At 40.0% G+C, this 22,683-nt stretch overlaps 3 protein-coding genes across 5 annotated transcripts in view; 1 reads left to right on the forward strand and 2 right to left on the reverse strand.

Moving 5' to 3' along the window:
- The window catches only part of LOC133551737 (hepatitis A virus cellular receptor 1 homolog), a 7,216-nt gene extending 6,400 nt beyond the window's left edge, over positions 1–816 (reverse strand). Inside the window, exons 1-2 of one of the 2 annotated variants that reach the window (XM_061898763.1) lie at positions 631–816; positions 232–564 (exon numbers count right to left, since the gene is read on the reverse strand). In XM_061898763.1, coding sequence (XP_061754747.1) covers positions 232–564; positions 631–676 — 379 coding nt within the window. In that variant the 5' untranslated portion in view covers positions 677–816. The remainder of the gene's footprint in view (positions 1–231; positions 565–630) is intronic. The other variant, XM_061898764.1, reaches the window with a different exon arrangement.
- A 5,533-nt stretch (positions 817–6,349) lies between these two features.
- On the reverse strand, positions 6,350–12,131 carry LOC133550588 (hepatitis A virus cellular receptor 1 homolog). The gene is made up of 5 exons (XM_061896537.1): positions 11,973–12,131; positions 6,966–7,161; positions 6,570–6,718; positions 6,467–6,502; positions 6,350–6,393 (listed from the first exon to the last, which is right to left on the reverse strand). Exons 1-5 carry the CDS (start codon positions 12,019–12,021, stop codon positions 6,350–6,352), a joined length of 474 nt encoding a protein of 157 aa, XP_061752521.1. The 5' UTR covers positions 12,022–12,131.
- A 988-nt stretch (positions 12,132–13,119) lies between these two features.
- The window catches only part of LOC133551739 (alpha-1A adrenergic receptor-like), a 96,757-nt gene continuing 87,193 nt past the window's right edge, over positions 13,120–22,683 (forward strand). Inside the window, exon 1 of one of the 2 annotated variants that reach the window (XM_061898766.1) lies at positions 13,120–13,232. The gene's annotated coding sequence lies outside the window, so the exon portion shown is untranslated. The remainder of the gene's footprint in view (positions 13,233–22,683) is intronic. The other variant, XM_061898768.1, reaches the window with a different exon arrangement.

Genomic DNA, 22,683 nt, shown 5'->3' on the forward strand with positions numbered 1-22,683 from the left:
TTTAAATTGCAGTTTTATTATACGGTTGTTACAATTTCTTTACACTTCTTCAAACGCGATAATAAAGTTACATAATAGTAAACTTTGAAGTCATCAAGCGTCACAGAACGGATTGTGTTTCCACTATGAAAATAAAGAAAAACAGCACCATCTGCTGAATGAGCTGTGGCACTTTCCCATGCAACTGCATTTTACATTCAAAAGGTGTGGTAAGTGTTTTGTGTTTCTCACCTTCTTTTACAACAAGCTGGATGTGATGTTTTTCATCATTCCAAAAACCAGAAATCTGTACCCTGCAGCCATACATTCCGCTGTCCGTCTTTGTTACATTCAGGATCGTCAGGGAAACGTCGCCACCACTCAATGGACCCAGAAGCTTATACCTGTTTGTTTTTTCTTGGACCTTGAACCCATCGGTGCTGATGATTATGTTATTGCAGCTCCTCAGTGGTATTCGTCCATGGCCCCAGCACGCCTCAGTTTGTCCATGTTTCTTGATGTTGTACTTGCATGGCAGAGTGATGTTTTCACCAGTATAGCCGAATATACTGATGGATCCATTGACTGACACACAGAAAAAGTATGTAGTAGTTGCAGTAATGTTAGGACAAATAAAGTAAGTTAAATTACCTGCAGGTACGAAAATCATCAGCAGCAACTTTAGGCGGCCTGCCATCTCTCTGTCGACAACACCTGAGAATCTAACTTGTGAAGATCATTACCCGCTGTGAACTGAACATTATCAATGCTAGAATGGGAATGACGCGATCATGCGCTGAGTCTTTGCAACCACAGCTAAGGCATAACTTCATATGTTTCCTGTATGAAAAAGGCCTGTAGGTTTCACTTCCTGATGGTCGCGACTCACGAGGCACTTTCAGAATCACTCGTTTAGGGATACGTGTTATTTGCAATCGGTGTGTTTTTATTTGTTGAATCAGGATTTTTTTGTATGTGCGTGGAAATCACAAAAAAACATAACCACACACTAAAAAATGCTGGGTTATTTTGATAACCCAATTTATGAGTTGCTAGTGTTGGGTTAAATTTTGCAGTTATTTTTATGAAGAGCAAACCATATTTTGGGTTATAAGGGTATTATTTTGACAACATTTCTGGATTTTTAACATTATGAACTGTTTTTGGGTTGTTTTTCAACGAGTTATGCATTTTTGGGTAAAAGGCTTTTTTAAATTTCTTATTAAAAAGTTACTTTTTTCTTGAAGGGAATTTTATTATGGATTAATCTTATCAACATTATTTACAATCACCCAACATGGAGTTGGAATAACACAACTTTTGTGTGCAATAATTCAACCCAATAGTTTGGTTGGGAATAACCCCACATTAAATTATCATAACTCAACTTTTTGGTTAAATAATTTAACGCAAAAGTTGGATTGAAAAAAATCAACCCCAAATTTTTAACCCAACATTTTTTTGTGTGCAGGAGGAGCCTATCGCAGCTGCGCTCGAGCGGAAGGACACGTCGCCACCTCATTGCAGGGCCAACAAAAATAGACAGACAACATTCACACTCATAATAATTCATAATATAATATAGTAATATAAAATAATAATTATTTGATTGGATTTGAGAAACACCTTGCGGTGCAGCTCGGACACATCTTCAGTAAAGAACCGAGGTTCATTGGGTGTTTCGGGTCTTTGATCTCTATACACCCTCGCCTGAGCGACCCAACCGGGGCTGATTAGGCCCCGGCTTGTGTCCAAGCAGCGTACTATACTCCATCCGTCTCCCTTCTTGATCCACAACCACCTTGAGGCTTTCTCAGCAGCCTCGCTGATATTTCTGGTGGCTTTTCTCTCCAGCAACCCTCTGATTCCAAGAAGTCTGAAAGCGGTTATTCATCCTCTCCTTAAAAGACCTAACCTCGATCCTGACCTCATGGTAAACTACCGACCGGTGTCTCACCTTCCCTTTATTTCGAAAATCCTCGAAAAAATTGTTGCAGAGCAGCTAAATGAACACTTAGCGTTTAACAATCTATGTGAAACCTTTCAATCCGGTTTCAGGGCAAATTACTCGACTGAGACAGCCCTCGCAAAATTGACTAATTATCTATTGCTAACGATGGACTCTGATGCGTCATCTATGTTGCTGCTCCTCGATCTTAGCGCTGCTTTCGATACCGTCGATCATAATATTTTATTAGAGCGTATCAAAACACGAATTGGTATGTCAGACTCAGCCCTGTCTTGGTTTAACTCTTATCTTACTGATAGGATGCAGTGCGTCTCCCATAACAGTGTGACCTCGGACTATGTTAAGGTAACGTGTGGAGTTCCCCAGGGTTCGGTCCTTGGCCCTGTACTCTTCAGCATCTACATGCTGCCGCTAGGTGACGTCATACGCAAATACGGTATTAGCTTTCACTGCTATGCTGATGACACCCAACTCTACATGCCCCTAAAGCTGACCAACACGCCAGACTGTAGTCAGTTGGAAGCGTGTCTTAATGAAATTAAACAATGGATGTCCGCTAACTTTTTGCAACTTAACGACAAAAAAAACGGAAATGCTGATTATCGGTCCTGCTAGACACCGACCTCTATTTAATAATACAACTTTAACATTTGACAACCAAATAATAAAACAAGGTGACTCGGTAAAAAATCTGGGTATTATCTTCGACCCAACTCTCTCCTTTGAGTCAAACATTAAAAGCGTTACTAAAACAGCCTTCTTTCATCTCCGTAATATTGCTAAAATTCGCTCCATTTTGTCCACTAAAGACGCCGAGATCATTATCCATGCGTTTGTTACGTCTCGTCTCGATTACTGTAACGTATTATTTTCGGGTCTCCCCATGTCTAGCATTAAAATATTACAGTTGGTACAAAATGCGGCTGCTAGACTTTTGACAAGAACAAGAACGTTTGATCATATTACGCCTGTACTGGCTCACCTGCACTGGCTTCCTGTGCACTTAAGATGTGACTTTAAGGTTTTACTACTTACGTATAAAATACTACACGGTCTAGCTCCAGCCTATCTTGCCGATTGTATTGCACCATATGTCCGGGCAAGAAATCTGCGTTCAAAAGACTCCGGCTTATTAGTGATTCCTAGAGCCCAAAAAAAGTCTGCGGGCTATAGAGCGTTTTCCGTTCGGGCTCCAGTACTCTGGAATGCCCTCCCGGTAACAGTTCGAGATGCTACCTCAGTAGAAGCATTTAAGTCTCACCTTAAAACTCATCTGTATACTCTAGCCTTTAAATATACCTCCTTTTAAGACCAGTTGATCTGCCGCTTCTTTTCTTTCTCCTATGTCCCCCCCTCCCGGTCCGATGACCATGGATGAAGTACTGGCTGTCCAGAGTCCAGACCCAGGATGGACCGCTCGTCGGGACCCAGGATGGACCGCTCGCCTGTATCGATTGGGGACATCTCTACGCTGCTGATCCGCCTCCGCTTGAGATAGTCTCCTGTGGACGGGACTCTCGCTGCTGTCTTGGATCCGCTTTGAACTGATTTCTCGCGGCTGTGTTGGAGCCACTATGGATTAAACTTTCACAGCATCATGTTAGACCCGCTCGACATCCATTGCTTTCGGTCCCCCAGGGGGGGGGGTTGCCCATATCTGAGGTCATCTCCAAGGTTTCTCATAGTCAGCATTGTCACTGGCGTCCCACTGGATGTGAATTCTCCCTGCCCACTGGGTGTGAGTTTTCCTTGCCCTTTTGTGGGTTCTTCCGAGGATGTTGTAGTCGTAATGATTTGTGCAGTCCTTTGAGACATTTGTGATTTGGGGCTATATAAATAAACATTGATTGATTGATTGATTGAATGCTTGATGCACAGATTGCCCTAGAAAGCCCCTGCAGCCCACTTCGATAGGCTCACAGTGGGCCCTCCAGCCGCTCTCTCTGCATGACTCGACCAGCTCAAAGTATTTGGCCTTCTTTCGCTCATGGGACTCCTCCATCCAGTCTTTCCAGAGGACTGTAAGTTCTAGCAGCACAACATGCTTCATTGAGTCAGACATCAAGACAAGGTCTGGCCTCAGTGATGTCCTTGCTATGCTCTCTGGAAACTTCAGTTGTCTGCCGAGATCCACCTGAAGCTGCTAGTCACGGACTGTGGCTAGCAGTCTGGTTGGGGCCTTACGTCCTACCTGTGGTTTGTCCCCTGCCTTGACAAAGGAGATGTTATGCCTGACTGGGAGCTGGTGTTTGCTCTGCTGGATTCCAGTGCCAATGGTGTCTGCTACTGCCTTCGGCACCTAGTTGTGGCGCCATGTGTACCTCCACCCTCCCAGGGTTTTAGGGCAGCAGCTCAGGATATGCTCCAGGGAACCCCTTGCCTTGCACAGTGGACATTCAGGTGTTTCTGCTAGCCCCCAGCAATGAAGATTAGATGGACTTGGGAGGACATCATACACTGACTGGATCAGGAACTTGAGTCTTGCTGGTTCTGACTTCCAAAGTTTTGTCCGGGTGATCTTCCGGTTGATGCGTGGTCCCACTTTGTCCAGGATCCTTGCTGGCGCATGGCCGCTGTCTTGCTCCAGCGTTCCTCCTCAAATGGTAAATGGGTTGTACTTGTATAGCACTTTTCTACCTTTTTGTTCAAGGAACTCAAAGTGCTTTGACACTATTTCCACATTCACCCATACACACACACACATTCACACAATCACACACTGATGGCAGGAGCTGCCTTGCACGGGGCTAACCAGGACCCATCAGGAGCAAGGATGAAGTGTCTTGCACAAGGACACAATGGACGTGACTAGGATGGTAGAAGGTGGGGATTGAACCAGTAACCCTCAGATTGCTGGCACGGCCACTCTCCCAACTTCGCCACGCCGTCTGCACCATCAGCCGTCTCTCTCGACCCTGGGCTTTGTGGTAGCGTGGTCTTGTATGGACACCCAGCCTAGCTCGTCCAACTGCCACAGCACTTACTAAGACGCCATATGTCAGCCTTGCTTCTGCCTGGTCAACGGCCTCTTGTGCATTCCACTTCCTCCAAGTTCTGACCTTGATGCCAGCAGAGGAGACTCTGGTGTCAGATGAGTCTCTGTATATGGGCACTCTGGGTGTGCCCATATGGGGCGATGCTGCTTAGGCTTTTCGGCAAGCAAGGCCACCTACGCAGGTGCTGGTTGATGTTGTGTTCGAAGCCCTCCACAATGTTTACTGGGACTTCGGAGAAGAGCAGCGGCCAAAGGATTCTCGGCAGGATGCCATGCTGGTTTTGAACTTCCCGGGGAGGCCCGACTTGTCCACTGCTGAAAGCCAGGTCTTCAGAAGCCACATATGCTGACTGCACTGCTGCCTTGTCCTTTAAATTTAAACTTGTTGTGTTTCACAATTAAATTGAACGATTAAAATGCAGCAAAATAATACGAAATAACTGAAAAGGTCATAAAATAGATACATTGGTCATTAATTAAATCTTGGTTAATTAAATAATTAAAATGCAGTTATGATTAAAGTGCCGTTAAATATCTAAATAGGTCGTATAGTCATTCAATAATGACCATGGTTGAGGAATAATACATTAATAGATTGTATGTAAAGCGGCGGCATGGCGTAGTGGGTAGAGCGGCCGTGCCAGAAACCTGAGGGTTGCAGGTTCGCTTCCCACCTATTAACATCCAAATCGCTGCCGTTGTGTCCTTGGGCAGGACCCTTCACCCTTGCCCCCGGTGCCGCTCACACTGGTGAATGAATGATGAATGAATGATTGGTGGTGGTCGGAGGGGCCGTAGGCGCAAACTGGCAGCCACGCTTCCGTCAGTTTACCCCAGGGCAGCTGTGGCTACAGATGTAGCTTACCACCACCAGGTGTGAATGAATGATGGGTTCCCACTTCACTGTGAGCGCTTTTAGTATCTAACAATAGAAAAGCGCGATATAAATCTAATCCATTATCATTATTATTATTATTATTATAATGAAAGATTATATTTTACAGATTAATTAAGTAATTAAAGTCATTTAAAAGATTTACAAAATATATACATTGGTCATTGAATAAATATGCTTTCCATTAAATGTACTAAATATTATTTATAATTACACTTCCCAGTTCAATTAAATAAACACTGTAAAATTACGAATACAATGCCTTTATTGAATTACTGTATTAATAATATAGTAGTAGAAAATACAATATAATATAGTAATAATACATAATTATAACTCTTTAACTTTTGTTGTATTTCACAATTTAATTGAACAATTAAAATGCAAATAAAATATAAATAATTGAAAAGGTCACAAAATAGATTAATTGGTCATGAATTAAATCTTGGTTATGAGCTAACTATTTCATAATTAAGTTTATAGAATTATTGGAAGTATTTAACTTTTAAAATCAATATCTTGTGTGCTGGGTCACGCTATCTGCGTCATCACTTCCTGTCCAGGTTAGAACCGAATAAGTGAATTTTTCATCCAAAATAAAAGTGTACTTATCTTCGCGTGTTCTCACTTTTGGTTGTCTGTGGTGCATTCAGGTTAACGGATGCTGCAGGAGCACAGAGAAAATTGTGGCGTTACGGTCACCAGGAAGCGCAAAATAAAGCTGCACTGACGTTTAACGACGATGAGGAGAACGGTGAAAGTTTTGTCGTTGAAGAAGCCCGGCAGCTGAACCCGGCAGTGATAGAGGCCCGAGTCTGTAGGCCGCACGTTGAAGATGTAGAGATTGGAGACTGCGCTTGAAGACACAGACACAGAGTACCTGCCACACAGGAGGATAGTGGTAACCATCACAACCACATGCACAGATGGGATACACTTGCCCTCTAAGTGTCTTAAAAACAAGAGCTATTTTGATACAATTAGCCCCTGTCCCACTTGGAACAGGGGCTGGCTTGTGCTGGTACCATCCACACAAAAATTGAGGTCAAAGTTCATTTTCCAGCATCCATTTCGCAGGTAAAGGGATCAAATTGCTATGGGACTCACAGTCCTTCAGCATTGCATACCTGTATGAGCTTTTGTATGTCATCCGCTCGCCCGCCATGTTGACCAGTATGTTTTGGCAGGAGAACAGCGACGGTGTACCTTTCCCCCAACACAGGTGCATGCCTCTCTGCTTGGCCGCCTCCACACGGCACGGCAACGGCACTCTCCTCCCTACCAGCCCCACCACCGTCTCCACGGAACCCGCTGACGCACATCCTGGGGCGAGATGCATTGACTCAAAGTCAGATGATTGTCTGCAATAAATCACAACTGACATATAGTTTTCCCACCACTTTCTTTACAATAAACCTTACGTTTCTGGCTTCATTGACGCTTACAGGGCCCCTCTAATGCTGACAATCATAGTTCTAGACCTAAAGATTATATCTACAGGTCAAATTCCCCCCCAAAATGGACCCAGTAGTGATTTTAGGCTTGTTCTCTAACAAGTTTCTGCACATTTTGGAATGCCACCTTTCATTTCCAAAATGTCTTTGCCTCAGCTCGCTCGCATCACCTACAGAAGATCGGAGGCAATTTCATACTGTTTGGAATGTGTTTTGGTAGCATCTTCACCCCGAATTGTGGTACAGGCCTTTCTTCACCCTATATGGGAAATTGGGATCCAGTTCTGTGGATGACGTCATACCAATTGGGGCGTCATATCGAGTGTGGTGATGGAAAGGTACATGAGTACTGTGAGTTATCTATGATTACTCAAAATCAAATTGATATTATGGGCAATTACTGCCGGATACATTTTCAAGGGTAAAAAATACATAAAGAGAACTTAGTAGTGAAATTTTGGTCATCTAAACCAGTGGTCCTCAAATGGGGGTACGCGTACCCCTGGGGGTACTTGATGGTATGCCCAGGGTACGGGAGATTTTTCAAAAAATATTCTAAAAATAGCAAGAATTCAAAAATCCTTTATAAATATATTTATTGAATAATACTTCAACAAAATATAAATGTAAGTTCATAAACTGTGAAAAGAAATGCAACAATGCAATATTCAGTGTTGACAGCTGTATTTTTTGTGGACATGTTCCATAAAGATTTTTTTTTTTTGTGAAGAAATGTTTAGAATGAAGTTGATGAATCCAGATGGATCTCTATTACAATCCCCAAAGAGGACACTTTAAGTTGATGATTACTTCTATGTGTAGAGATTTTTATTTATAATTGAATCACTTGTTTATTTTTCAACAACTCTTTAGTTATTTTAATATCTTTTTTTCCAAATAGTTCAAGAAAGACCACTACGAATGAGCAATATTTTGCACTGTTATACAATTTAATAAATCAGAAACTGATGACATAGTGCTGTATTTTACTTCTTTATCTCTTTTTTTTCAACCAAAAATGTTTTGCTCTAATTAGGGGGTACTGAAATTAAAACATTTTTCACAGGGGGTACATCACTGAAAAAAGGTTGAGAACCACTGATCTACACTAGTGGTCTCCAAATACGGCCCGCCGGCATCCAAAATCCGGCCCGGGGGAAGCTTCTAATCTATTTTCTACAGCTTGTTATTCTCGGGGTCCCCTAGACGCTCAGGCAAATCATATTGTAAAAAAATGCATTTTACCATCGATAACGTGACATCATCGCGCTCTCGCGAGCGAGCAGCAAGTGCGCACTCTTTTAATCAATTAGTGATTAAGGAATACATATACATATATACATATATATATATATATGTATATATATATGTATATATATGTGTGTATATATATATATATATAAATATATATATATATATATACATATATATATATATATGTATACTGTACATGTATATATGTGTATACACACGCACGCACGCACACACACGCACGCACACACGCACGCACACACACACACACACACACACACACACACACACACACACACACACACACACACACACACACACACACACACACACACCAGCCCAGGCCTCGGACTAGTTTTTTAAACCCAATGCGGCCCCCCGAGTAAAAAAGTTTGGGGACCCCTGATCAAGACACTATGGGTCCTTTAAATAAGAACTGTACTTTCTTTGAATTTTGCCTATGATCCACATGCCTAAGTAAAACAACAAAACATATGTCAGGATTGTTCAACTACATAATGAAAAAGGCCGCAATTCAAGAGCCCAAGGTCTCAGGGACCGGACATCAACATTTGGATGTTTTCTTTAGAAAGTGCCTTCGCAGGTTAAATTCCTTTGAGACTGTCTTTCAATTACAAAGTAATTACAAAGTAAACACATCAGCTTTGACACTGCACTTTCAATAAATTAATTATTCTGCACTCGCTACTCATTTCCAGCGTGTGTAGCTAGACAGATAGTTAACAGCATAATGAAACAGAAGCTAAGTTTTGTTGATGATTGATGTTCCTTCTTTTGAATTATTTTTACTGCCTCAGTTTTATCTATCTGTCTTCCTTTACTTAAGTTTGTAAGACTGAAAATATAAACATTACAAAAGCATAACGTCCATTGTGTATTATACATAAATAATGTCTGTCGTATGTGTATGTTACAAAAAAAATAGAAAGGTTAGTGTTTATACACACAGGAAAAACATTGCACACATGTGATTTTACACAATTAAACCTAAGGTGTAGCTTTACCGCCCTCTGTTTGTCAAATTCAGCATTATATGTATTTTTAACCAGTTTTGATCGAGGGACAAGCGGTAGAAAAACGGATGGATGGATGGATGATCGCCAGAGTTTAACAGCCAAAAACAACACGACCATGAATACAAAAGACATCACAAAGTAATCAATTTCAATACATTCATACTTTGTTGTCCAGTCGCTGTTAAAAGTCCAATTTTTCGCGAGTTATTTAGATTTTTTTCATGGCCGATAGTGACATCTTCTTCTACTCACCTTATGCTGCTTCATTATGACACATACGCCTTGCTGTTGTCCCCTGTAGGGGGGCAGAAGTACAGCATACATGTGCAACCCTGTTTTGAATGGTTTCATCAAGCCTTTTTGGGTGTTGTTTGGAGGGCCAAATTAAAAGCTTTGGCGGGCCGGATGTGACCCGCGGGTTGGCAGTTGAATAAACCTGACATATGTCTCTTTTTTTAAGCATTCTAATTTGTAAAATACGACAAGTATGCGGTGACTAACAATGCAGCTAATGGGAGCACTCTTTTGGGGCCATAAAGCTCTTTAAAAATCATCCAAAAACCGCCAAAATGCTCCATTTATATCTCGTCATCTGAACAACAAAAGACAAAAGAGCAAACAAGCAAAAAAACAACAACAAAAAAACATGTTTTTTTCTTACATAAGAATTGTGAATCATAGACAAAAGTCTTTAAGCTACCCTATTTATAATTACCATATTTCCTTGAATTGCCGCCGGGGCGCTAATTAATTTAAAACCCCTTCTCACTCCTGCGCTTACCAAAGGCATGCGGTAAAAGTAAGCATGCGCTAATTATTTTTAAACCTCTTCTCACTCCGGCACTTACCAAAGGCATGCAGTAAAAACAAATTGTGTGACGTAAGCTTGGACCTTAAGTCCTACTGAATAGCTCTTAATCTTCTTCCCTTCATGCAGTTTCAAATTACCGGTATTGAAATCAGCCTCCTCCATTTTGAAAATGATGACAGGGTAAGTGTCACTCGTGGCGTCACAATTTTGACCAGGCGGTAATACTAAGCATGCGCTAATTATTTTGCGAAGCGAGTTTGATCCGGCAGTAATTCAAGGCAGGCGTACACTATATGCCCTGTGGCAATTCAAGGAAATACGGTAAGTTACTTTCTGCCAACACTGATTCAACCAGTTTCCTTTATTTAACTAGTTAAAACTCATTGATTGATTATAACAATAAATCAATAAATCAAATTAGCATGTTGCCATTAGCATCTATTGAGTGTTTTTTTTATTTTTTTATTCCAGGGGTTCTTACCTTTTTTTGACCCCGGGGCCTAACTTTTCCACTACAGAGGGACTCTGGGCCCACACAAATATCACCGGTGAATTAGGAATCTTACTCTTGATTTAAATCATATTCAATAATTATGTCTAACATACATACAGTTTAACAGGATACAACTTGTCCAATGATATGAAGGCATGTGTTAATCCCAAAGATTATTATCAAGGCTTATGTCAGACTGAGAAAAAAACAAACATAATCAAATATACTGCAAAAGAAGGGAGTCTAAAAAAAGTAATACAAAAACATTGAAATACAATAACTTACGGCTAAAATTAATAAATTCCAACTTATTTAATAATAAATAATATGTTTCTGAAGTAAAAACTGTCAATAGAATTAAAGTGCAAATGAAAATACATCTTCACCACTTAAGTCATAATTTTTGCGCTTAAGAAACTTATTTACGACTTTAATGCCGGATTTCTTCTGTTTGTTTGATATTGTCATTACTGCCAAATGTGGTGGAAAAGTGTATTACAGCTAAGAAACAGACTTGTTTTTGACTTCCCTCGAAAAGCGCTTGTGGGCCAACAATGGGTTAACAAAGGTGAAGAAACACTGCTTTGTCCCAACATATGATAAATACCAATATTTTATGACACATATTTTTATATCAGCAAATAATATTTTATTACAGTATATAAAAAGAAAAACTGTTTGATTTAATGATATTTAAAATAAAAGCAAAAATACTTAAAATACAGTAACAGACAAAAATTTAAGATTTAAAATCCAGAAGACCCCCCCCACCCCCCATAAAAATTCAATATATAAAAATATTTAAAATCATTTGGTTTTTGTACTAGTGGCGTTTATTCTACAGTTGGATAATAAAAATATTCAGAATAAATATTTTATTAGCTGTATTTATTAGCACTATTAATAATATGTAATGGAGAAAAATATAATTAAATACGAAAAAATAATACACCAAATAATAATAATTAAAAAAAAAGAAATAAAGAATAGCAGTTACAGCAAACAATTTCAGATTCAACTCTTCCCCCTACCCAAAAACATATTTATTTATATGCCTGCAAAATGTACCTTTTCGAGTCTAGACTTACCTGTGACGACAACAACACAGGTGAAAGCGTATAGATGAAGCAGCAACATTTTTATCTAAGTTTTTCCGTTATATGCCCAGATGGACTGAAGGACTGCAGGAAAGGCCGAGCAGACGAGTCGTGGATGCTACTTCCCTTTTCCATTCAATCCTGTATTTTTAGAAACTGTCTCTGTTGCCAAAAAAAAGTTACAAAAAAAGTCTCAGTGGCCTAGATGTCAGAAAAAGTCGCTTTCGTTTCTCCTCTCCCAATTTAATTATCATCCTACAGTGAAAACAGTTGAGAGGTGAAAGGTCAGCTCTTCTCATGTTGGGTTTCATTCCAATCTTATTAGATTTACTTGAATTGGAAATACAAATACAGATTTATTTATTCAACTTGACTGACCTACCAAAAACAGTCATATATGCATAGATGAAGTTGTCCCATTATTGCATTGTTTATTTACTTTTTTTAAATTGTGAAATTCTTTAAATACCGTATGACCAGATAGTATTTGCAAAGTGATAAAGCGACAACAAAGTGATTTACTTGTGTAAGCAACTTTTTATTTTGAAAAGTTAACAAATTAATTTGCAACACACTTGGACACATGTGAGTAATGTTTTTGGCACAAATAATGCATTCTTAAAGGACAACTGCACTTTTTAGGGGGAATATTTCCCATTATTCACAATCACTTTACCCGTCTTTCGCTTTTCTGTGCGTTCTAAATAGTGAAAAAACTGCTAGTAAGAGACGGCTAGCAATGTAGTTAATGGGAGTAATTTACTAATCCTATAAGTTGTTCTAAAAACTAAAATAATAGTTTCATTTACATGCCTTGACCTGTATTTTAATCAAGCTTTTGTGGTATACTTTCTTGACAGCGTGACACAGCCTTGTTCATACTGCTCCTTCGACCACTAACGAGTGGTTGCGAACCGCAATAAAATAAAGAAGGAAAAGAAGCTTGACTTGCTTCTGCCACTGCATCATCGCCTCTGAGTAAATTAAAGGTAATGGTGGGTGTCAAGTCAAAGACAGAGCAGAAAAAACACCACTGATTTGCAGAGCACACTCCAGGCCTGAAGGGGCAACAGTGAGAACTGAGGGCTGAACATCTCCACCTGCTTCCACCAGATTGGCTTGATTGAGTTCACCTGTTCACCTGCTCAGAGCACATGCTCAACAATGTTTGAGCTTCAGTCAGTTACCCCTTTTGACATGCTGCTAAGAGGAAGGAAGAACGCTCCTGTGTGGACTCAGAAGACGCAACTGGTGAGAAAACCAAAGGAAAGATGTGCTTGTTTGGACTGAGGGGAATGTTTAAAGAAAATCATTTCACTGGGGAAAATGTTTAAAGGAGATAATTTCACTGATGTTTAGAAAATTGTTTAAGTTGACAAAGTAAATTCAAAAAGTTATCAGTGATGTTTAAGTTTATTCTTGGATTGTTTAAATTTATTTTCAATCATATTATTGGAAATGTTTAAGTTTATTCTTAAACCTCGTCCCTATCAGTGGAAATTAATTTTGGTTGGATTTATTTAAAAGAAAAGCAAAGCATGTAATTTGATGTATCTTTAAGAAACACTGTTCTTTTTTCTGTTTAAGGTTATCAACCTAATCGACTACCACCAATTATTCAACTAATTGGCTAATAAACTATCTACTAATCAACTATTCTACAATTCAACTATTCTATTTAACTAGCGACTATTCGACTATTAATTCTGTTCATACATTTAACACCGATAACCCAGTTTATTTGACTGCTTCAAATCAAACAATAAATCACAAGGAAAGAGGATTGAGTTGTCCCTGGGTGTCCTTCCTGAGTCCAACTGGCCTTTTAAAGTTTGGGCACGGCTTTAAAAAACCCGAAGAACTTGACACTGGGTTTCCCGCATCTCACCTGTATTGTAGAACTTTGAAAATCCACACGCAATCTGTCACTATACGGCTCTCGACAAATGGAACACAGTATAAAACCAGACAATATTAAATATTGTTTAAATGAGAAGTTAAAAATATACTGAATATAGCGGCTCAAGGAGCACACAAGTGCTGAAAGATAAAATGATCCCATTTGTCAGCATCGCAGGGAGGGCAGACATTGTCGATACCTGTTTTATGTTATTTGAAACCTTTAGCAATAAAATACTATCTATCTACTAGTATGGAGCTTTTCTACCTTCAAGGTACTCAAAGCGCTTTGACACTACTTCCACATTTACCCATTCACACACACATTAACACACTGATGGAGGGAGCTAAAGTTTAGCCACACACACGGTGATTCCTTGTTTAAAATTCACGGAGGTAAAACTTTACCATGGATCACAGCGAACATGGATCCCAACCGAATGTCAACCAACAGGTTTCGGTGAAAAGATTGTGGTAAAACGTCGTTTTTTACTGAATATCAGCTGAGCTTGTGCCGTCAATAGCTGCTGTCGACTTCCCTGAGACACTGCGCGTCAACACACCTGTGAACGTACATCTCCGACTGTCAGGTACTGTTAAACTCACTAAAACACTAGCAACACAATAGAAAGATAAGGGATTTCCCAGAATTTTCCTAGTAAATGTGTCTAAAAACATCAGAATCCGTCCCAATGCAATCGCGTTTTTTTTTAAACTTTTTTTTTTTTAACTTTTTTTTTTTTTTTCTAGTCTGTCGCTATCAATATCCTCAAACACAAATCATTCATCCTCGCTCAAATTAATGGGGAAATTGTCGTTTTCTCGGTCTGAATAGCAGTTTTTGTTGGAGGCTCCCTTAAAATCATTGTGACTATGTGAGGAGCCATCAACATGGGACGTCATCGTCTGCGACTTCCAGTAGAGGCAGGGCTTTTCTCTTAGCACCGAACGTTGCGAACTATATCGTGGATGTTCTCTTTTGATTGATTGATTGATTGATACTTTTATTAGTAGATTGCACAGTTCAGTACATATTCCGTACAATTGACCAGTAAATGGTAACACCCGAATAAGTTTTTCAACTTGTTTGAGTCGGGGTCCACGTTAATCAATTCATGGTACAAATATATACTATCAGCATAATACAGCCATCACACAGGTTAATCATCATAGTATGTACATCGAATTATTTACATTATTTACAATCCGGAGGGTGGGATGAGGAGCTTTGGTTGATATCAGTACTTCAGTCATCAACAATTCCATCAACAGAGAAATGTGGACATTGAAACAGTGTAGGTCTTATTTAGTATATGTACAGCCAGCAGAGAACATAGTGAGTTCAGATAGCATAATAACAAGTACAGTTTATACATTAGAAGTACATTTGATTATTTACATTAGGTTGTTTGTAATCCAGGTAGATGGGATGTGAATGGAGGAGGGTATTAGTAAAGTGTTGAAGTTGCCGGTGGGCGTTGTTTTACAGCTCTACTAAATCCCTTCAGCAAAAATATGGCAATATCGCAAAATGATCAAGTATGACACATAGAATGGACCTGCTATCCCCGTTTAAATAAGAAAATCTCAAATCAGTAGGCCTTTAATGTACCAATGATAGTCACACACACTAGGTGTGGTGAAATGTGTCCTCTGCATTTGACCCATGCCCTTGTTCAACCCCTGGGATTTGAGGGGAGCAGTGAGCAGCAGCGGTGCCATTCAGAGCGGCTAACATTAACTTTAAAGGAGAACTGCACTTTTTTGGGAATTTTTCTTTGTCATTCACAATCTTAATGAAAGACATGACAATGGATATACATTTTTTTTATACATTCTAAAATACTGAATGAATGCGATCAAAAGTCAACGTACACTATAGGAGCCGCTCAATTCTGCCCTTAAACATCCAAACACCTCCATCAGGGTTTTATTTACATGATGTAAGTATTTATGTTATGCCCGTTTGATTGTGGACTATTACTGACACCTTGTGGCGATGGGAAATTCTGCGCGTCATTAGTTTGGGCAATTCCGGTTTACGATGTTAGTCCTGTTCATAAACTATAAGAAGTGGACGAGTTGTGTTAACTCTTACAAGCCTTGGAACAAATAAGTCTGTGAGTAAACTGTTTAACTTGTTTATGTAACTCAATACTAAGGTGGAAAGTGGCTAAATTTGATTGTAAGATTTGTATTGAAAAACGATATTTGTGCACTTTTTTAATGGATGTTTGGGGATTTAAAATGGCTGCCAGTCGCATATTTCCACCATCGAAATAGTTTCAACACTCAGCAGTATTTGTTTGGTGATATTGCTGCATATTTGTGTAAAGCTAATGTTACATGTTGTATATTACATTTCAGTATGTTAATTGAATTGATTGATTGATACTTTTATTAGTAGATTGCACAGTTCAGTACATATTCCGTGCAATTGACCACTAAATGGTAACACCCGAATAAGTTTTTCAACTTGTTTAAGTCGGGGTCCACGTTAATCAATTCATGGTACAAATATATACTTTCAGCATAATACAGTCATCACACAGGTAATCATCATAGTATGTACATTGAATTATTTACATTATTTACAATCCGGGGGGTGGGATGAGGAGCTTTGGTTGATATCAGTACTTCAGCCATCAACAATTGCATCAACAGAGAAATGTGGACATTGAAACAGTGTGGGTCTTAACTAGTAGGATATGTAGAGCCAACAGAGAACATAGTGAGTTCAGATAGCATAAGAACAAGTACATTATATACATTTGAAGTACTTTTGATTATTTACATTAGGTTGTTTATAATCCGGGGAGATGGGATGTGAATGGAGGAGGGTATTAGTAAAGTGTTGAAGTTGCCTGGAGGTGTTGTTTTAGAGCGGTTTTGAATCATATAGCTTATACATTGTCATTGTGTGTATTTCAGTTTTACAATAAAAAATAAAAGTCCAGTGCAAGACAAAGCAAGATCTACAATAAAGAGACTAAATGGATTCATCTGCTTTGGAACTTTATTAGAACATCCTGGATTTGTTGTTAGCTGTCTGCCAAGCTGTATAACCTCAACACATATAGTGAGAGCAAAAAACAACAAAAAAAATATATATACTGTATATATAATGTAGGGGTGTAACGGTACACAAAAATTTCGGTTCGGTGCGTACCTCGGTTTAGAGGTCACGGTTCGGTTCATTTTCGGTACAGTAAGAAAACAACAAAATATTAATTTTTGGGTTATTTAATTACCAAATTTGTAAACAATGGCATAACATACATATACCCACAGGGTCCATTGCCAGGGTTAATACATATATAACATATATAAAATAAAAACTAAATAAGTTAAGGCTCAGAATGGTTTCTTAACAAAACCTTTCTACACATAAAGTGCTTTTTTTGATTGATTGAGACTTGTATTAGTAGATTGCACAGTACAGTACTTATTCCGTACAATTGACCACTAAATGCTAACACCCCAATACGTTTTTCAACTTGTTTAAGTCGGGTCCAGGTTTATCAACACTGCCCGCCGTTTTTTGTAGACATGTTCCATGAATATTGATGTTAAAGATTTCTTTTTTTGTGAAGAAATGTTTAGAAGGAAGTTGATGAATCTCTATTACAATCCCCAAAGAGAGCACTTTAAGTTGATGATTACTTCTATGTGGAGAAATATTTATTTATAATTGAGTCACTTGTTTATTTTTCAAGTTTTTAGTTATTTGTATATCTTTCTTTCCAAATAGTTGAAGAAAGACCACTACAAATTAGCAATATTTTGCACTGTTATACAATTGAATAAATCAGAAACTGATGACATAGTGCTGTATTTTACTTCTTGATCTCTTTTTTTCAAGCAAAAATGCTTTGCTGTGATTAGGGGGTACTTGAATTAAAAAAATGTTCAGAGGGGGTACATTACTGAAAAAAGGTTGAGAACCACTGTGTTATGAGAGTAGTGTGTGTGTGTGTGTGTGTGTGTGTGTGTGTGTGTGTGTGGCCCTTTATTATGTGACGTCAGTCAGTGTGTGAGCGAGCGAGGTGAGGGACCTTAGTGCGAGTGCGACTGGTGTTTTGTTGGAACGGCTGTGTGCAAGACTTCAATAAAGCCACGATTTACAACTAATAGCTGGACTCTTCATTTACCCTGGAGTCCGGAGCTGTGGAGACCCACTGCCGGCTAGAGTGAAGGGTTGTGCGCACAAGGGAGACACTACGGGAGCCGGAAGCAGGAAAGGTGCAACACATGTTTGACGTGTTGTCAGAAGCAGCTGCTGAACAATCTTAGCAAACCTCCGTCCTCCATTGTTGTATCGCGCAGCCAAAGTGTTCCCAAACAGGAGATCTTAAACGAGGCAGGAAAGTCTTACAGTTCTGGCTTATACATGTTGTCCTACCCTGCTAGCTGCTAACATGTGTACTCGTTCGGTACAGCACCGAACCGAAACCCTCGTACCGAAACGGTTTGATACAAATACACGTACCGTTACACCCCTAATATAATGTAATATATTTAATATTTATGAATTTTGCTAATTTTAAACATACACGGCACATTACTTTAAAAAACAGATCACAACGGTTGCGTTTTTTTTTTTCTTCATCACTGATTACTACTCACTGCAGACTTTATGAGAGCCAAAAAACATAATAGAACATCACTTTCTGTGCAAGTTCTCCGTTTAGATAAAAAAAATGCTTCATGATCCTCGGGACGAAACGGGGTAGTGGGGCGACCATGCGTCTTCACGCGTCGTTCCCGCCATTTCCGGGTTGTAAACGGCTGCCAAAGTGTACCAACTTGTCAGAGTACGTCCTCAGCCATCTGCTTTCAGGTGACAGGCAATAAACTTCCAGGAAGCAAGGCAACACTTTGCCAATCGATCATGTCGCAATTCTATACAGATTATCGCAGCGTCGCTATAGTTTGTCTGCATTAGCGCTTATAATACCAATATCACTAATATTTGGGTAATAATCAAGTCACAAAATATAAATGGAGTATTTTTGGCACTTTTTAAATGGTTATTTCTTGGATTTTATGGGCGGAATAGAGGACCTGAAACCGGTTCTGAAGCAGATAAGAGTGTGGCTAGAGGGGGCCTCCTCTGCTCTTCAAGACTGCTTCGACACAACAGACTGGGAAATGTTTAAACAAGCAGCCACCCACAATAACAACACAGACATTGAGGAGTACGCAGACACTGTGACCTCCTACATTACCAAGTGCATGGATGATGTGACCCACACAAAAAACATTATCATTCGGGCCAACCAGAAGCCATGGTTGACAGGGGAGGTCCACAGGCTGCTGAGAGCCAGAGACAAGGCCTTTAGAGCTGGAGATGGATCTGGCTTGAGAACAGCGCGAGCCAACCTGTCCCGAGGCATCAGAAAAGCAAAACAGGACCACACAAAGAAGATAACCTCCCATTTCAAGGACAGCAGAGATGCACGGAGCCTATGGCAGGGCATTCAGGTCATCACGGACTACAAGCCCGTGCCACACCCCCTCTACACGAACAGACCCTGTGCCTGTCTGCCGCCAGCGTAAAGAGAACACTCTCTACCATCAACATCCGGAAAGCAGCAGGCCCAGACAACATCCCCGGTAGTGTGCTGAAGGATTGCGTAGAGGAGCTGAAGGACGTCTTTACAGACATCTTTAACTCCTCCCTGAAGCAAGCCATTGTCCCCACATGCTTCAAAACCGCCACTATCATACCTGTGCCAAAGACATCATCCCCGTCAAGTTTTAACGACTACTGTCCTGTGGCACTGACATCCATCATCATGAAAAGCTTCGAACGGTTGGTCATGTCACATATCAAATCCATCCCCCCCCCCCACCTTGGACCCATTCCAGTTTGCATACCGAGCCAGACGATCTACAGAGGATGCAATCTGCTCTGCCCTCCACCCAGCCCTCACCCACCTGGATCAGAAACACTCATATGTGAGAATGCTGTTCATAGATTTCAGTTCAGCATTCAACACCATAATACCACAACAACTCACCTGCAAACTTGGCAAACTGGGCCTCAGCATCTCACTCTGCAATTGGCTGCTCGACTTCCTTAGAGGCCACAAGCAGTACGTGTTGGTAACACCTCAAGCACCATCACCCTGAGCACAAGGGCCCCACAAGGCTGTGTGCTCAGTCCTCTGTTCTTCACTCTACTGACACATGATTGCACACCAACCTACAGCTCCAACCACACCGTTAAGTTTGCGGACGACACAACTCTGGTGGGTCTCGTCACCAAGGGGGATGAGACTCACTACAGGAAAGAGGTGGACCTTCTGACCACGTGGTGCAGGGACAACAATCTTTTGCTGAATGTCAGCAAGACAAAAGACATTGTTGTCAATTTCCAGAGAGGCCACACTCAACACCTGCCACTGACCATCGGTGGTGCTGCAGTGGAGAGAGTAAGGAGCACCAAATTCCTGGGGGTGCACATCAGTGAGGACCTGTCATGGACCACCAACACCGCATCACTGGTGAAGGCCCAACAGCGCCTTTACTTCCTGCGAAAACTAAAGCGGGCAAGTGCTCCACCACCCATCCTGACCACTTTTTACAGAGGCACCAATGAAAGCATCCTTTCTAGCTGCATCACTGTGTGGGGCGGGAGCTACACTCAACACAACAGGAGAGACCTGCATCGCATCGTGAAAACAGCTGGGAAAATCATTGGTGCACCACTCCCATCTCTCCAGGACTTGTACACCACCCGCCTCACCCGCAAAACACTCCCAATTGTGAGTGACGCAAGCCACCCTGCACGCAATCTGTTCAGCCTCCTTCCCTCTGGAAGAAGATACAAGAGCCTCTGCTCTCGCACCACCAGAGTTACCAACAGTTTTTACCACGAGGCTGTTAGGCGCCACCCCCTCAATCCTCAGCCCGATCCAACAGGCTGTCAGGACTTTGAAATCCCCCTCCCAGGAATAACCTGAACTCTAAACCCCATGACACACAGAATAATGACTATGCAAAATTGCACACATCTGCTGCTAAGTATATCACAAGTATTTGCACTACTGATGAAACACTCAATGTTTACAGCCATATCCTATTTAAAAACAGGAACTATATATATTGTCACTTTAGTAGGTAGACATTAACGTTGCACTTTACTGTTGTTTTCTTTTTCTTTTTGTCTACGCATGGGAGAGTGAGAAACATAATTTCGATTCCTTTGTATGTCTTACATGTAAAGAAATTGACAAAGCTGACTTGACTTGACCTCCCATTGGCTCTGCTGCAAGCGGACTTTTATTTATGTGTATATATATATACATATATATATATATATATATGTATGTATGTATGTATGTATGTATATATTTAGAATGCATGAAAAAAAAATTCATTCGTTGTCATGAAAATCTCCATAAATGATCCACGGGCGCGGCACCGCTGCTGCCCACTGCTCCCCTCACTTCCCAGGGGGTGATCAAGGGGATGGGTCAAATGCAGTGGACAAATTTCACCACACCTGGTGTGTGTGTGACAATCATTGGTACTTTAACTTAACTTTAACTTCATGATTGTGAAGTGAATTATATTTATATAGCGCTTTTTCTCTAGTGACTTAAAGCGCTTTACATAGTGAAACCCGATATCTAAGTTACATTTTAACCAGTGTGGGTGGCACCGGGAGCATGTGGGTAAAGTGTCTTGCCTAAGGACACAACGGCAGTGACTAGGATGGCGGAAGCGGGGATCGAACCTGCAACCCTCAAGTTGCTGGCACGGCCGCTCTACCAACCGAACTTGTGAACGATAGACACAATTTCCCCAAAAAATACAGTTCCCTTTTAAAGTAGGCAAAGTTTGTCTTGAGAATCTGACAATATATGTAAATAAAAAAATAGATTATCAGACTAATTGCAGTTATTTTTAACACTTCTTGATTTAAAATAAATAATTAAAAAAATATATTTATATTATTTTTCCAATCAGTCCTGTCCAGCCACTCAGGCATGTCGTTTATGTAGATGCCAATATCTGTTGTACATATTTATTTTTAGAAAAGACAAGTGTTGGATACTTCTCTTGTTGCCTTATTTTTATTTGACTTTATTAAATGTGTGGTAACCATTTTAACACAACCAACTTTCTTTTAAGTAATATGGACATCAGTCAGAGCTGTTTATTTACTTTATAGAGGAATGTAGAACTGGCATCCAATGTTATTGAAAAGGTATATATTTTCAATCGAGAATTCTGAATCGAATTTTTAGACCAAGGAATCGAATCGAATCATGTGGTGCCCCAAGATTCACTGCCCTAGTATACACATAGTATACTATCCACCAGTGATTCTCAAATGGGGGTACGTGTACCCCAGGGGGTACGTGAGCTTTTTAAAACATATTCTAAAAATAGCAACAATTCAAAAATCCCTTAAAAATATTTTTATTGAATAATACTTCAACAAAAAATTAATGTAAGTTCATAAACTGTGAAAAGAAATGCAACAATGCAAATTTCTGTGTTGACAGATTTTTTCGTGGATATGTTCCATAAATATTGCTGTTAAATTTTTCTTTCTTTGTGAAGAAATATTAAGAATGAAGTTCATGAATCCAGGTGGATCTCTATTACAACCCCCAAAGAGGGCTCTTTAAGTTGATTACTTCTATGTTTACAAATCTGTATTTATAATTGAATCAGTTGTTTGTTTTTCTAAAAGTTTTTAGTTATTTTTATATCTTTGTTTCCAAATAGTTCAAGAAAGACCACTCACTACAAATGAGCAATATTTTGCACTGTTATACATTTTAAT

Source organism: Nerophis ophidion, linkage group LG04 (assembly GCF_033978795.1).
Source record: "Nerophis ophidion isolate RoL-2023_Sa linkage group LG04, RoL_Noph_v1.0, whole genome shotgun sequence".
Classification (NCBI taxonomy): domain Eukaryota; kingdom Metazoa; phylum Chordata; class Actinopteri; order Syngnathiformes; family Syngnathidae; genus Nerophis; species Nerophis ophidion.